This window comes from Dipteris shenzhenensis, chromosome 30, assembly GCF_047967505.1.
Source record: "Dipteris shenzhenensis isolate YYH24624 ecotype China chromosome 30, Dip_SZ_1.0, whole genome shotgun sequence".
Taxonomy (NCBI): Eukaryota; Viridiplantae; Streptophyta; class Polypodiopsida; order Gleicheniales; family Dipteridaceae; genus Dipteris; species Dipteris shenzhenensis.
This window is the reverse complement of record NC_141625.1, coordinates 50,185,497-50,201,876: the sequence shown is the minus strand read 5'-3', so window position 1 is coordinate 50,201,876 and position 16,380 is coordinate 50,185,497. Positions and strand designations below refer to the sequence as shown.

Sequence of the window (16,380 nt, the reverse complement as noted above, 5' to 3'; positions counted from 1 at the left end):
CTCTGGAGTAATTATGAATCCTAAATATTCAAGTCTAACCATTCACAGTATAGTTTTCTTCTTATTTACATAAAGACTGGCTTTCCTCAAAGTACTGAACACTATTCTTAAGTGTTCGTGATGCTCAGTAATACTTTCACTGAATACCAGAATGTCGTCAATAAAATGTACTACAAACTTTCCGATATACGAACGTAGTAAATCGTTCATAAGCATGACGAATGTAGCTGGAGCATTGGTAAGTCCAAAGGGCATTACCAAAAACTCATAATGTCCAAACCAGCTTCTGAAAGCGGTTTTATGCACATACTCGGCTCTAATACGGATCTGATGGTAGCCACACTTAAGATCTATCTTACTGAAAATTATGGCCCCATGTAATGCATCTAACAAATCATCGATCTGAGCCATCGGATACCTGTGCTTACTAGTGATATTATTCAATGCTCTGTAATCTATACAGAGGCGAAAAGTATCATCTTTCTTATTCTTAAAAATCACTGGGGAAGCAAAAGGTGAAAAACTGGGTTGAATCTTCCCCAGCTTGAGGTATTCCTCCAGTTGTCTTCGCACCTCAGCTTCTTCTGTAAAGCTTAATCTATAGAGAGGTCTATTTACAGGTTCTGCCCCCCGCATAAGCTCAATTTTATGTTGAACATTCCGCTCTGGAGGTAACCCATAAGGTAACTCATCCCTAAAACAATCAGAGAACTTCTCCGATATCTCTTTAGCCAACTCGGCCATTTCCCCATCTTGGGTAGCCTCAATGCTAGCCGACACATCATCAATCGACTCTACCAATGCTATACACAGACACAGAAACTCTTTCGGAGTCTTCCGAATTTCCATGGCTGAAATCAATGATCCTCGAGGTAAATCCTTTTCACCTCGCAAAACATATTCTACCCCGTTCATCTTGAACTGTTAAATATGCTTTTTCCAATCAATGGCTGGATTTTTCCAAAAATGCCAAGCCATGCCTAGGGCTATATTTGCATGAGCAAGCCTGGTCAACTCAAAGTCCAGCTTCTCAACATAGTCCTGTATTCGAAGTTCCAACTGGGTAACCCTTTGGTCCCATACTTCAGTTGAACTTCCGTCCGCCATCCTGACCGTATAAGCATAGTCAGTCAGACTAGTTTTTAACTTGAGCCTCTTAATAAGCTTCGAGTTAATTACATTGTGTGTTGACGCTGAGTCAAACAATACAATCACATCATGATTGGCTACTTGCCCTTTCATTTTAATCAACTCGCGCTCATAAAAAACCGTATACCCCGTTGCTGCGGGCTTTGAAAGGATGTTATCAGGTGCACCGCTTACTAACTTAGTAATAGACACACTTAACAACACAGGTACTGACCTCTGAGAAGGTCCCGCCAATTGCATCTGCTTATGTTCCGCATTGGGACTCTCCTACATTTCCGCGTCACATTCAGATATTATCATATTGGCCGTGCGACGGTCTTTGTTTAGTGGACAATCTTTCCACTGATGTCGCTGAAGGCAGTCGAAGCACAATCCTTCTTTTCTAGCTTTTTCTTTTTGCTCAGGGGTCAATGAGGAGTTTGACCAAGCCCGGGCAGCCATTGGAGTCCCTTTTCTTTTCACCCCAACGGTGGTACTTATCTTTGCTTGTCCCTCAACCGGCTTCACATGCTTGGTTTGGCCACTTGGCTGCGAGACAGTTGTCTTTGAAGTCCATTTCCTCTGAAATCCCCCTTTTCCCGGGTACTCATGCTGAGTCCCTGCCTGCACAAACCCACTAGGTCTGCCTCTGGCATCCTCATAGTTCAGGGCTATTGCAATAGATTCATCTAATGTAGTCACATATTTAGCCCGAACTTCGATTTTAATCTTGTCGTTCAATCCATAGATATAGTCTTTCAACTGAACCGACATAGGGAGAGGGTCTGTTATTTTCATAACACATTCCCTGAACTTGTCAGTGTACTCTGCCACCGACAAATTCCTCTGGCGAAGGTTTCTGTAAGCATCCCAAGCTCGGGACTCTTCGTCAGGTGGAAGAAAGTGTTTCTTAAATTCAGCCTTAAACCCTTCCCAGGTGGTAGGGGCAACTTGATCTTTCTGTTGCTTTATCCACCACCTATCCGCTGCCTCAATAAGCAGGTGAGTGGTCTCGCGGATTTTCTTTAAATCAGATCTGACCTCAGATAAAGTACCTTTAAATCATCTTTCTTCCTCTTTAATATCACTGGGAAAGCAAAAGGTGAAAAACTAGGTTGAATCTGCCCCAGCTTGAGGTATTCTTCCAGTTGTCTTCGCACCTCAGCTTCTTCTGTAAAGCTCTGATACCAAATGATAGGCTCTATTTCTGATCTCTGATTACTTAGCGTCGATTCACAAGCAATCACAGGCGCTGGCATCCCGAATATCCTCCTAGCCTATCTCATGGATCGCATGCAGGCCAAAGATACGCAACTTTTATTCCTTCATGCCTATCCACAAGCCCACAATTCCCTAGATGGTTCCCTCCTGCCACATGTCATCATTTTAGGCCTTTAGCTTGGTACACCATTTACCCCTCTCTTGGGGCACAATTAAAACATTTGCCCCTTGGCATTCTTACACATTTAGGTGCACCTAGGCCTAAGCACTCAGAACCACCTAGTGCACTCAGAACCACCTAGTCGATGCCAATACACCCTCATCTAGGACCTTGGCAGTTACTTCCCTTGACCATTTTATTTACGCACATAAAATATTACAAAAGACGGTCATCTAAGAGAAAATGCCCACCGATCTTTCCGAGGTCATGCTATCTCGGCTAGAGCATAACAGCTCTTGCTCCCGACGAAGGTCTACTCTACCTACTAGAGGTGGTGATGGGCCAAGCTTTAAAACACGGGAAAGGGGATCCCATCTGCATCCAAATTGCGGTAGGCTTGCACAGTAACGGATGTGATGAGATGCATGCAGTCATCCAATTGACTCCCATCAGTGTCCCCTGCTTCTAAGGTTTAAATATGTGACCATCCACGTCTTACCAAAATTTAGTTATGGGACCATCCACATGCTATGTAATCTTCATGGAGTCTAGATCAGGATGGGGATTTTACTGTTCTAGGGTTGAGGTGGCACTTTCAGCCTCAACCTTGGTTTCTTTCCAGCTCATTTTGAGTTCTCTGTTCCCTATTTCAGGGGGGTTTCCTCATGCACATCATGATGTATTTCCGCTTTGAGCTTGCTCACACGGGCATTTTTCATACTTAATAGAAGTCTTTTTCATGAAAAAAGAAAGAAAAGAATGCAAGCACTGAGGAATTTTAACTTGATTTGCTTCTGATGCCACCACACAGTCCTGGACCAGACAAGATGATGTCATGGGATAGGATATCTTAGGACTGCACATGGCCTTGGCATCTAAGATTGTGTGGCAATACAGGATTGATCATATGACCAACCCAAGGTAAACTTCTTGCTGAGCATAAACCTTGACTTCTGTATCCAAATCTGCTCTAAATCTGTAAATCCACAAGTTAGCCCCCGCATGTGTTAGAGATCAATGTCCCCACCTGTGTGCCCCCCGATTTGAGGGGACAAAGGGGGCATTAGATCATAGGGGGCTGGGGGGGAACTCAGCACAGGCATGGTACATGCAGCCGGGTCTATGTCTGATGGAAAAGACCTGCAGAACAGCTGCGATGAAAAGGAAGAGGAGCGGGGGTCATATGGCTGTCCATGCAGCCAGTTTGTGTGGGCTGCCAAGGCCTGGATCATGGCCAGGACAGGCACCCTTAGTCGCGATCTGACCCTCGTTCATTGCCAGCGTTTGCAGGTCGGTTAGACCTGCAGGCAGGTCGGCTTTTGTGGATTCCAGCTCTAGGTTCTCACATCGAGGGAAGGAGTCCCTCTACACAAAGGCGACCCCAATTTGGCTCCGGTTTGCGCAGAGTTCTATTCTATTTACAACAAGTGTTATTCGCAGATTTGCTGTGTGTTATTGCAGCAGAGATGTCAAAAGTCAGAAGCCTCTTCAGCCACTGCTCTTGCTTCCTCCTCCTCCACTCATATTCCTTCTTCATTTATCCCTACCTTTGGAGAGTCTGGGAAACTAGACAGGACAAACTATCCTATCTGGAAGGTGAAGATCTGGAGTCATCTAGTAGCTTAAAAGTTGTGGACGCTCACAAAGGGAAGCCAGAGGACATGCTGGGCAGCAAGGGGAGGCTGCTTGTCCCATGGATGCAGAAAAAACCCTCATTTGCCGTCTCATCGACAGAAGTGGAGAGTACGGGGCTGCTTGTACAGCAGCATGTGAAACGTTGTGGCTCATGTGCATCCTTGAGGACATGGACGTGCCTCAGGAGGAGGCTACAGTGGTTATGTGCGACAACCACAGTTGCATTGCAATCACAAATAACCCTGTGTTCCATGCACGGAAAAGCACATTGAAGTCCATTGCGAATTTATCTAGTCTGAGTGTTATCCTCAGAGAGTGTGAGATTAGAGAGATTCTTTCCTCAAATTTCAACAACATATGCCGCTTGCCTCTCCACTATGCTTGCTAATATTGATGATAACCTCCTACTAGAGGGTAGAGCCACCCTGATTTCCCATTTCCTTCAATACACCACTCTCCAAATCTTTCCCCACATGACACCGCTCTCCAATCTTTTCCCCACATGACCAAATCTGCCTGTCTGCCACCCATCATATCGGTCCCCTACAAAAGTTGGTATGATGATGAATGTAAGGCATTGCCCCGTCAACTCAAATTTGAGACCAAGCATCATCTTTCGACTGAGATAGAGACCAAACCGAATATCATATTCTAGTCCATCAGAAGAAGATCCCCACTCAAACACCCAACCATCTAGCGCGCACACACATCCTCTATGAAATCCCTCACCACCCGACACCATACCTTTCAAAACTACCCCCCCTACCTCTTGTTCACTCTTCACAACTGGTGACATCAGATATTGGCTCAGCGCAATGGGACGGTGGCCCAACTAGTTCTTCTGGGGCTTGGTGTCATCTTGCCATGGAGGCAGAGGCAGAAGCGAGAGCCCTCTCCCACCTGAGGGGGGCACGAATGCAGATGCTAGAGATAGACTCCACCACCCCTAAGTCTTGGAGGGATGGACTATACAAACCCTTAGCCCTCCCACGTTGGTATGGACAGTTCTTCAAGAAAGGGGTGTTACGCTCTAGCTAAGGTAGCATGACCTTGGAAGAATCAGTCGACATTTCCCTTAAAGGATCTCTATTTGTAATATATCTGTTTGCGCTTCATGTAAATGATCGGGAGGGAATTAATGTCAAGGTCCTAGGTGAGGGCTGAGATAGCACCAGACTAGGTGGATCTAAGGCTAAGGGCCTAATGCAAGAAATGTGCCTAGGGGCAAAGGAAATTAAAGTAGCCCAAGAGAGGGGTGAAAATATGCATTAGGAAGGCCCTATAATGATGACATGTGGCATCTAGATCCATCTAGGGAGATGGGGCTTGTTGGAGTTAGTGAGAGAAGAGAATGTGCTTTCACGTATGTTTTAAAAAAATTTATGATTTTCTCCGTTAGCTTTCACGCTTCAGCAAGGTTGGCTGGGTGGAACAATATTGGTGCTACTCCCGTGATCTGCCCATAGTTAGAAGAGTTGTTTAACATTTGGTATCAGAGCTCTCAGGTGGACGAACGGGATTAAGAAGAAGAGAGCGTGGAATACGTGAAGTGCATCGTGAAGCGCATAGTTGCTATCAGTTGAAGGGTGTATCACTTGATCTTTGGTAGCGGATAGCACGCTTGGAGCGTAGGTGTGACGAATTTGCTATGCGTGACGCCCAACGGAGGAAAAGTCAAGGGGCTCGTGACCTCCACACGACGGGCTGATTTGACGAATTACAGAGATAGAACTGTTCGTGAAATTTGATCGGCACTGGCCTGCGAAGCGATACGTGATCGACGAAGTTTGGAGGGGTTGCTGCCCGTGACAACGAATGACGTGGTGGTCCTCCCGCACTGATCGTAGTATTTGCTCGGGCCTAACAGGGGCTCGTGTGACGAAGGCCTTCGATATGTTACGTGGCTTACTGGTTTGTAATAGTTGTCGACTTGCTTCCCTGGCGCACTTACAGTCAGAGCCCTCCAAGGCCACGCAGGAAACTCGTAGGCTGAGACGGATTCCAAACAGAGAGCCTATCGTTTCATGGTGAATTGGCTGGGAATACGTGGCGGCTAGTACGGGCAGTGTCGTGACTGATCTGTAGAAGATTGAGAAAGTCTGGTTCATTTGGGGTATCAAATAGAGAGGCAGAGACGTATCATTTTCGATCAGAGAGCAGGCTTCGGGGACTCGAATTGCGTGGAGCTTCCAGGGAGCATCAATTTTTCCCTCATTAGGAAATTTCAGTTTTTAGTGTGCAGCTTATTATTTCTGTACAGCAGAGTTTGCAGTTTACTATGCCTGTATATGTACCTGTGTGTTTCAGTCAAAGTTAGTTTGCAGGAATTTCCCTAGTATAGGGAAAAGCGGGATTTGGATATATGCCTGTGTCAAATGCCTAGTCAATGTGCAAGTGGGATTGCAGGTATTTCCTAGTATAGGGAATTGTGTCAGAGTGCCAATACCCTGAAATTTGTTAGTCTGTAAATACAGTGTTCTAGCGGTGTTTAAAAAAAAAAAAAAAGGCAAAACACCCATTGACCTGAATGGAAGCAGAAGAAGGGGCTTCCAGGAGGGACCCTGGTGAGTCAGGAGTCCGGCCGACCCAGCAGGTGTCGTGCCCAGTAGCTCACACCTTATCTGGCAGGATTGCATTACTTGAGGATGCCTTGTAGCAGTTATTAGCGCAACAGTTACAGGCCAATGCAGGGTAGTCTGAACTTAGAAGAGTGATACACAATATGTCTGCCAGACCTTCTCGAGATGAGAAGGGAAAGGCTCCAATGGAACCGGAGTCTAGTGTCCATACGGTCGAGCCTAGGAAGGCTAAAGTACCTAATATTGCCAATTACAGGCCGGAAAAGTATTCTCGTCGGATGAATGACCGTAGTTCTGATGTCATTGAGACCTGGTTACACAAATGGGACGAGGCGTTCGCCATTTGTGAAATCAGAAATGACATCAAGAAGATCCGCGAGCCCACCCACATGTTTAGTGAGGCAGCGGATCGGTGGTGGATTAAGCAACAAAAAGATGGTATAGCATCCACTACCTAGGAGGGGTTTAAAAGAGAATTCAGAAAACAGTTCTTACCTCCTGATGAAGCATCCCGAGCTTGGGATCAGTATAGAAACCTTCGTCAGAGAAATTTGTCAGTGGCAGAATACACTGATAAGTTTCGAGAGAGCGTAATGAAGGTTGATGAACCCCTACCTCAATCAATCCAAGTGAAAGATTTCATATTTGGATTGAATGATCGGATTAAAATGGAAGTTCGGGTTAAGTATGCGAACACGTTGGATGATGCAATAGCCATAGCCCTGAACTATGAAGATGCCAAGGGCAGCAGACCAAGTGGGTTTAATAGGTCGGAACCCAGTATGGGTACCAGAAGAAATCTGGGTTTAAGAAGAAGTGGATTAGTAAAGGGAGTGGTTCTCAGCCAAGTGGTCAAGCCAAGCAGGCGAAACCAACTGAAACTCCTAAATCAAGTACCACCATTGGAGTGAAAAGGAAAGTAACCCCAATGGCAGCCCGGGCTTGGTCAAAGTCTCCCTTAAACCCAGAGCAAAGAGAAAAAGCGAGGAGAGAAGGCTTGTGTTTTGGTTGCCTTCAGCCTCATCAGTGGAAGGATTGTCCACGTAATAAGGATCGTCGGATGGCTGAGATGGTAGTCTCAGAATGCGACGTGGAAATGGAGGCAAGTCCCAGAGCAGAAGAGATGCAGATTCAGCTAGCGGGATCTTCTTAGAGATTCTACCTTGTTTGTTATGTGTATCTGTTGCTAAGCTAGTAACGAGTGCACCTGATAACATCCTATCTAAGCCCGCAGCAATGGGGTATACAGCCTTTAATGATATGGAGTTAATTAAAATGAAAGAGCAAGTGGCCAATCATGATGTCATTGTGTTGTTTGACTCGGCGTCAACGCACAATGTGATTAACTCCAAGCTCGTGAAGAGGCTGAAGTTAAAGACGAGCCCATCTGACTATGCGTATACAGTCAGGATGGCAGATGGAAGTTCAACTGAAGTATGGGACCAAAGGGTTACCTAGTTGGAGCTTCGTATTCAGGACTATGCTGAGAAGCTTGATTTTCAAATGACTAAGCTTGCTCATGTAGATATAGCCCTCGGTATGGCGTGGCATTCTAGGAAGAATCCAGCCATTGATTGGAAAAAGCACGTATATCAATTCAAGATGAATGATGTGCTTTATGTCTTGCGAGGCGAAAAAGATATACCTCAGGGACCGTTGGTTTCCGTGATGAAAATCCGAAAAGCTCAAGAAGAGTTTTTATTCCTTTGTACGGCAACGGTAGAGCCGGTTGATTATTCTTCGGCTAGCACTGATGTTACGCAAAGTGGTGAGATGGCCAAGCTGGCTAATCTTATAACAGAAGAGTTCTCTGAATGTTTTAGGGATGACCTACCTTATGGGTTACCTCCAAAGCGAAATGTTCAACATAAGATTGAACTGATCATAGACCTCCCTATAGAATGAGTTTTACTGAAGAGGCGGAGGTGTGTAGACAACTGGAAGAATACCTCAAGTTGGGGCAGATTCAACCAAGTTTCTCACCTTTTGCTTCGCCAGTGATATTAAAGAAGAAAAAGGATGATATGTTTCGCCTCTGTATAGATTACAGAGCATTGAATAATATCACTGCTAAGCACAGGTATCCGATGGCTCGGATTGATGATTTGCTAGATCCATTACATGGAGCCGTGATTTTCAGCAAGATAGATCTTAAGTGTGGCTACCATCAGATCCGGATTAGAGCCGAGGATGTGCATAAAACCGCTTTCAGAAGCAGGTTTGGTCATTATGAGTTTTGGGTAATGCCCTTCGGGCTTACCAATGCTCCAGCTACATTCGTCATGCTTATGAGCGATTTACTACGTCCGTATATCGGAAAGTTTGTAGTACATTTTATTGACGATATTCTAGTGTTCAGTAAAAGTATTACTGAGCATCATGAACACTTAAGAATAGTGTTCAGTACTTTGAGGAAAGCCAGTCTTTATGTAAATAAAAAGAAAACTATACTGTGTATGGTTAGGCTTGAATATTTAGGATTCATAATTACTCCAGAGGGGGTAGAAATGGATCCAAAGAAAGTGGCTGCGATACTGACTTGGCCAATCCCTCAGAGTCTGACCGCTTTGCAATCATTCTTGGGATTTGTCCAGTTTTATAGAAGGCATATCAAAGGATATTCTGAAATAGTATCGCCATTGACTGATATGACCTCAAATAAAGTACCTTTTATATGGGGACAGAATCAACAAGAAAGTTTTAACACCATAAAACAAGCTGTGGTCACAGGACCAGTGTTAAAAATAGTTGATCCCCAGAAACCGTTGTTTCTGGAACCGATGCAAGTGGCATTGCGGTGGGAGCAGTTCTCCTTCAAGAGGGAAGGCCAGTAGCCTTTGAAAGCAAGAAGCTTTCTCCCTCTCAAAGGAATTGGCCAACTCATGAATTGGAGTTGTATGCTGTTATCCATGCTTTGAAAACATGGAGGCATTATTTATATGGTTCAGAGTTTTATGTAAATGTGGATCATGATACTCTGAAACATTTTTGTAAACAACCTGACTTGAGAGGCCGCCAAGCTAGGTGGACAGAACTCATGCAGGAGTTTAGTTTGACGATTCGGTACCGAAGAGGGAAGGATAATAAGGTTGCTGATGCATTGTCTCGCATTATGCATAATATGAGTTTCACGGTATTAGAGAGTGCTCTAATGACCGAGATTAGAGAAACTCAAAAGGTGGACGAGTTTGTCCAGAGTCTGGCCTAAGGCTCATGTGTTAAAACCTGGGAAAAACGAAAAGGATGACCTGGCATCCAGAAAAGGCCAAACATATGCAAGATATACCATAAGGGATGGTATGCTGAAAAGAAATGGCAAGGTTGTAGTACCTAGTCAGAATGATCTCAGGCAGAGAGTCATTCGACAATGCCATGATAGTCCATGTGCGGGACATCTAGGAGTCGAGAAGACATATGATCTCGTGAAGCGAGATTTCTTTTGGCCAAAGATGAAAAAGCATATTCATGAATATGTGACACGTTGTTTTTCGTGTTAGGTAAGTAAGGCAGAGCGGGTGAAGCCACCCGGACTTTTACAGCCCTTGGAGATACCACTAAGTAAGTGGGAGAGCATTTCCATGGACTTTATTGTAGGGCTGCCTACGACACAAGGTGGATATGATTCTATCCTTGTGGTGGTTGATCGTCTTACCAAGATGGCTCACTTCATTCCAACTAGAGAATCTGTTAGTGCCCCGCAAGTGGCGGAGTTGTTTATTAGACATATATTTCGCCTGCATGGATTACCCAAATCCATAGTGTCAGACAGAGATGTCAAATTTACCCGTCATTTTTGGACTGCGGTATTTGAGACACTAAGGACTGAGTTGGGAATGAGTAGTGGGGATCATCCAGAAACGGATGGTCAAACGGAAAGAATCAACCAAATTTTAGAGGACATGCTTAGAGCATATGTGTCATTGAGGCAACATACATGGGACAAGTGGTTGCCATTGTTAGAGTTTACCTACAATGATAGAAAACATTCCTCTACAGGGTTCAGTCCGTTTGAACTGAACTATGGTTATAGGCCAGCGAATCCAACTATAGTTGGAGTACCTCAGAAAGTGCCTAGTGCCGCGAACTTTGTGGTTCAGATGCGGGAGATGCTAGCACTTGCGAGAGCTAACATCCGCCAAGCTATGGATAGAGCTAAGGCGTATGCGGATGAAAACCGATCCACTAGAGAATTTAAGGAAGGAGAAAAAGTTTTTCTCAGAGTTCCTTCGCACTCGAAGTCGTTAACTTCAGGAGAGTGTGCTAAGTTGTCACCTCGATACTGTGGGCCGTGGTTAATTCTAAAGAGAATAGGCCAAGTAGCATATAAATTAGAATCGCCACAGGGGTGTAAGGTGCACCCGGTTTTTCATGTTTCTTGTTTAAAGAAATTTTTGCATACTGGTGACTCACTAATCGAAGGTGTGGTTTTGTTTTAGGAGATAGAGGACAATGCAAGACGCAAACCAACAAGAATCCTGGACCGAGTAACAATGCAAATATGAAATCCGAAGATACCCACGGTGTTGGTTGCATGGCATGGTCAGCCTCTATCCCAAGCTACCTGGGAATCCATATACCAGTTGCGGAGAGTGTTTCCAGACTTTATTATCAAGGACGCTGATGTCTGAAGAGGGAAGGAATGTTACGCTCTAGTTGAGGTAGCATGACCTCGGAAGAATCAGTCGACATTTCCCTTAAAGGATCTTTGTTTGTAATATATCTGTTTGCGCTTCATGTAAATGATCGGGAGGGAATTAATGTCAAGGTCCTAGGTGAGGGCTGATAGCACCAGACTAGGTGGATCTAAGGCTAAGGGCCTAATGCAAGAAATGTGCCTAGGGGCAAAGGAAATTAAAGTAGCCCAAGAGAGGGGTGAAAATATGCATTAGGAAGGCCCTATAATGATGACATGTGGCATCTAGATCCATCTAGGGAGATGGGGCTTGTTGGAGTTAGTGAGAGAAGAGAATGTGCTTTCACGTATGTTTTAAAAAAATTTATGATTTTCTCCGTCAGCTTTCACGCTTCAGCAAGGTTGGTTGGGTGGAACAATATTGGTGCTACTCCCGTGATCTGCCCATAGTTAGAAGAGTTGTTTAACAAGGGGCACCCTTGATGATCTAGTATTTGCACTGAGTCCTCGGATCCTTTCTCTCCAATCATTACAAAGTGGGGCTAGGAGGGCTTCTCCAACTAATATTGGATGCAAATCTGAGTATTTGCACCGAGCCCTTGGATCCTTTCGCTCCAAGCATTACAAAGTGGGGCCAGGAGGGCTTTCTCCAACCAGTGTTTGATGGAGATTTGGAGATGGATAGGACCCTATACTTATTAATTGGCAGAGGATCGAAGTCATGGGCCACTTGGTCTAGAAGTGGAGCATAGACCCAAGACCAATCACGTCACAGCAAGATGGTTTATGGTGGTGCCTTTGGTCGTGGGAGGGTTGGCCCCTTCAAGAGGTACAGTGGGATCCACAACGAGTGGTTTTGGCTCTCATTGGGCGGTCAGAGAGTTGTGTGGAGGTGCCCTTTTTCTCGTGCACGACATGCATCGATTCACTTCCAACTGGAGGCAGCCGCCTAGACCCCTTCAAGAGAGCGTCATTGGCTTGAGCAACAGGTGCCCTAGAGGTCAAGTTCAGATTTTTGTCGTGCTTATGGACTTGCTGCCGGCCACAGAAGATTACTTCTATTGGATGGTTCCGCTTTACCCATTGGCCCTTAGCTGGAGCAGATGCGCGTTGATGGGAGGTGCCACCCCTGCATGGAGTGAGACCTTGAGACGATCCCACACTGTCTCTGGGGCATTTGGCAAGGGGTCCTTCGGGTAGTGTCTCAGATGCAGATGTTGCAGCGAGCTTTTACCTAGGGCATGGCAGCCTGGTTAACAGAGGGGGGCCATGCCTTCTCCATCGACACAATTACTCCCGCTTATAGGATCCAAGGATAGAGAGAGCTTGTAGATAGAGGTAAAAGATGCAGCTCCCCCTTCTCGGCAGAGTCCATTTTCTTCCACAGAGGACCATGTTTGGGAGGCGATGTCCGCAGGTTGGTGATGGGAGGCCACTGACCCCCGGCGGCTACACTCGTTGCCATCTTTATACCCTGTGCATCATTTGGGAGTGCGGGACGTCTGGATCTCACTGAGAGGCGGGCGTGTTTCTACAAAGGCTTGGCCTGCAAGTAATTTTATGTACTCACACAGCAAGGTATTAGCTGCATGTATAGTCCCCACCCTATTTGCTAGCTCCTATTTAAAGATTCCTTAGGCAGGGAGCTGGGTTTTCTGAAAACAGGTTGGTTGGCAGCCTGTTTATCTTTGTTTTCCCACCATTGCTGAGAGGCGGGCGTGTTTCTACAAAGGCTTGGCGTGCAAGTAATTTTATGTACTCACACCGCAAAGGTATTAGCTGCATGCATAGTCCCCACCCTATTTGCTAGCTCCTATTTAAAGATTCCTTAGGCAGGGAGCTGAGTTTTCTGAAAACAGGTTGGTTGGCAACCTGTTTATCTTTGTTTTCCCACCATCAGTGCCTCATGGATAGCTGATTTGTATGGTTGGGTTTTTCAAGCAGTAATAGAAGCTCTTTTCCTGGGGAGAGGGGGGGGGATTGCTATTTATTCTGATGACACCACACGACCCTGGTCTAGACAAGATGAGGCCATCATTTAGGATGGGACCAAATATCTGAGGACCCAACATGGCCTTGATCATCATGGGAGATGCCTTCTAAGATTGTGTGGTAATAGTAGATATATCATATTGCTTTGTGTGGTAATACTAGCTTAATTTTTGCTTTGCGTGGCATTACTATTTTGTGGGTACTAAAACCATGCACAGACCTGCACAAGGCTTGCATATAGCATAAAGCACGCTCCTGCAAATCTTGATATTATTTTGTAAATCTTGCGCCTTGAAAAAGGTCCATCTACTAGAGTGAAGGACTGGCAAGGCTTGTGCATAGAGGAGAGAAGGACAAAAGTAGGTCCAATATGCATTCAAATCGCAAAAGGACCAGAACGGTAATGGGAAGCAGTGTGATGAAAATAAATTGTGCTCCCATGTACTTCTGGTTCAAATTATGTGGCGATTTCAAATGGCACAGAGGGAGCTCCCAATGTTGATTGCGTAAAAAAGGCTTGATGGAAATCTGTGCAAAACATGAATGATATCTAGGAATAAGAAAAGGTGACCGTAGCCAAACTTGTACAAATTTCATTTCACATTACAGGTGCCTGAACAGCATGCAGACCTGCATGGCAATGTGAACCAAGGCATTGTAGATTGATACACAACCCGCATAGTGATGGGATGTCAAATGCAAAATGCCTCTTAGAATGAGAAAATCTGAATGTAAAAATGCTGAAATAAACTTATTGGCAGTCAAGACACATTCTGTAGTAGGCCCCTGAAAATATCGAGGTCCTTTTGATGGATCTCTCTCTCCAGAATGGTCCATCTACTAGAGACAAGGACGGGCTAGGCTTGTACGTGAATGAGAAATGGCCCACAAAGTTGTACCACAAATGATCTGCATCTTGATCCATTTACAGATATAGAGCAGATGTGGATACTGAAATCCTACAAAAAGGTTACCTTGGATTGGTCATATGATCAATCTAGTATTGTCATGCAATCTGAGAAGGCATCTCCCATGATGATCAAGGCCATGTGCAGGCTATCCGGTCCCATCCTCTATCAATGATATCATCTTGTCTGGTCCAGGGTTGTGTGGTGACATCAGATTCAACATCAAGTTAAAATGCCTAGATCTGTGCAATTAGAACAGTAACATATCCAATGTCCATCCAGATCTAGACCACCTCAGACTTCCATGAGGATTACACTTTGGTGAGCACTTGGATGGTCTTATATTTATATCCTACAAGCACGGGGGACCCAGATGGTAGCAAAATGGATGACTGCATGCATCTCACCACATCCCATTACCGTGCCGATGGAAGTCTATTTCAACCCCCCCTAAAAAAGGCCAAAATACAACTGAAGTGGAATTGTAGGATGGCCATATAAAAACAAGATGGCAGAGGGTTACCCGAGAGTGAATCATCATGGGTATCATCCTTAGGAATATGAACTAGGACTGGGGATTATAACTTTCGTTTTGAGCACTCTAAAGCCCGTGAATGCTGCAGTTGAGCTGAGGCATCTCTTTGGGCGATAGATACACGGGCAAGATGCACTGGATTCATCTTTGAATGTATTGAGAATAGAGCTGGTTAGACAGCATGTATTGTTTGTACTGGAGTGGCTGTCATTTTGGTTACAATTTAAAAAGGAATTAAATTAAAGGAGACAAAGGGATAAGCTTCACGTCCAGGAAAGTCAAACTCTCAACAGAACGTTGAGGCAAATTCCAAGCAGAAAGAAGACACCGTTTCCGTCGATTCTGCAAGGTGGAGCTAGCCAGTTCACTCAAGAGCTGAGTCACACAAAACTGCACAGGAGAAGTTCAAGCGTTTTTTGTCGTCGGGCTTTCTTTTCAACATACCAGCCCTCAGACTTCAATAACCAATCAAAATTGTTTTCACGTGGTTAGACAGCTAAATATTTAATGGAATCTCCGAATACTAGAATGCGCACCTTAAAGAAGCAGAGAATCGAGCCGGCTAGAGAGCCTACGACGCCCATTAAAGTAAGGAATCTGCAGTTGAATATGGACTGCATAGCCAAAACGAGGGAGCAATCAGAGAATTCTTCCTGCATCCGTAAAACGATGAGGCAGAATCATGCTTGCCTGCTCAATAAACTCCTCCAAGCGCTGAACTCCGGACTTAGTTTTTTGCGTAGGCAACACCGCACTAGAGACGGGAGTTGCACTCAATGCTGTCTGAAACCGGCCATACGAGTTGCTGCTGCCCTGCTGCTCAGACAGAGGCACAATGTTATCGTACGCTGATGCGCGGGTTACAAAATTGCTTCTCGTTCGCAAGTCCTCGCAGCACCTCCAGATCTTGCAGTCGCGACATCTCTGTAAAGGCAAATGGATTCTGAAGGAAGCAGCAGCTGCGTGATATTGTAGCAATCCGCTTGTCTTATATGGAAGGTCTGCTGCTGTGGAAATAATCCCACTGCGTGTTGCCATTCCCTGCGATGAGCTTCAAAACAATCGGAAATACGTTGAATGATAAAAAATGCGACACTCCTACTTATTGGTCTGTATCGTGCCACGTGCAGGCTCGCTGTTGACTTGACCTTTGCCTACGTGGCCCATTGTCAGCATTCCCAGGGCCCAATCTACGTACACACTCCACGTATTCTTGCTCACCTTCTTTGTTAGCAATTTCTAAAATTCTTAACCTCAACTTTTAGATGGTTTTTCGCTTTTCAGCTTTTAGCTTGTGTGTGCTTTTTACCCCCCTCCAACATGGCTATAAATCAATTCAGGAGCTCCACTCTCCCTCCATGCTTGAGCTCTTCCTCGAACGATTGCCTTGGCTTCCTCCAGCTACAAGTCTTCAAGTCACTTCAAGCCTTTCAGTCGAACAAAATTGCTATCCAGAAAAGCAGGTTTGCCTATTTAAAAAAATCTGTTTTCCTCTTGAAAGGGCTTTATGCCAGCCAACAGTGAATTTTAAGTCAGTGTGAGAGCATGCAAATAACTATAGAACCTTGGCAAAGCCTAATGGATCTTGC

General features: G+C 45.1%; 1 protein-coding gene across 1 annotated transcript in view; it reads right to left on the bottom strand.

The window, feature by feature from the left end:
• The window catches only part of LOC147882273 (uncharacterized), a 29,064-nt gene extending 13,211 nt beyond the window's left edge, over nt 1-15,853 (bottom strand). The window contains exons 1-2 of the mRNA XM_087401784.1: nt 15,482-15,853; nt 15,328-15,405 (exon numbers count right to left, since the gene is read on the bottom strand). Of these exons, the coding sequence (XP_087257910.1) occupies nt 15,328-15,405; nt 15,482-15,829 (426 nt within the window). The 5' untranslated portion in view covers nt 15,830-15,853. The remainder of the gene's footprint in view (nt 1-15,327; nt 15,406-15,481) is intronic.
• Between the last annotated feature and the right edge of the window lie 527 nt (nt 15,854-16,380).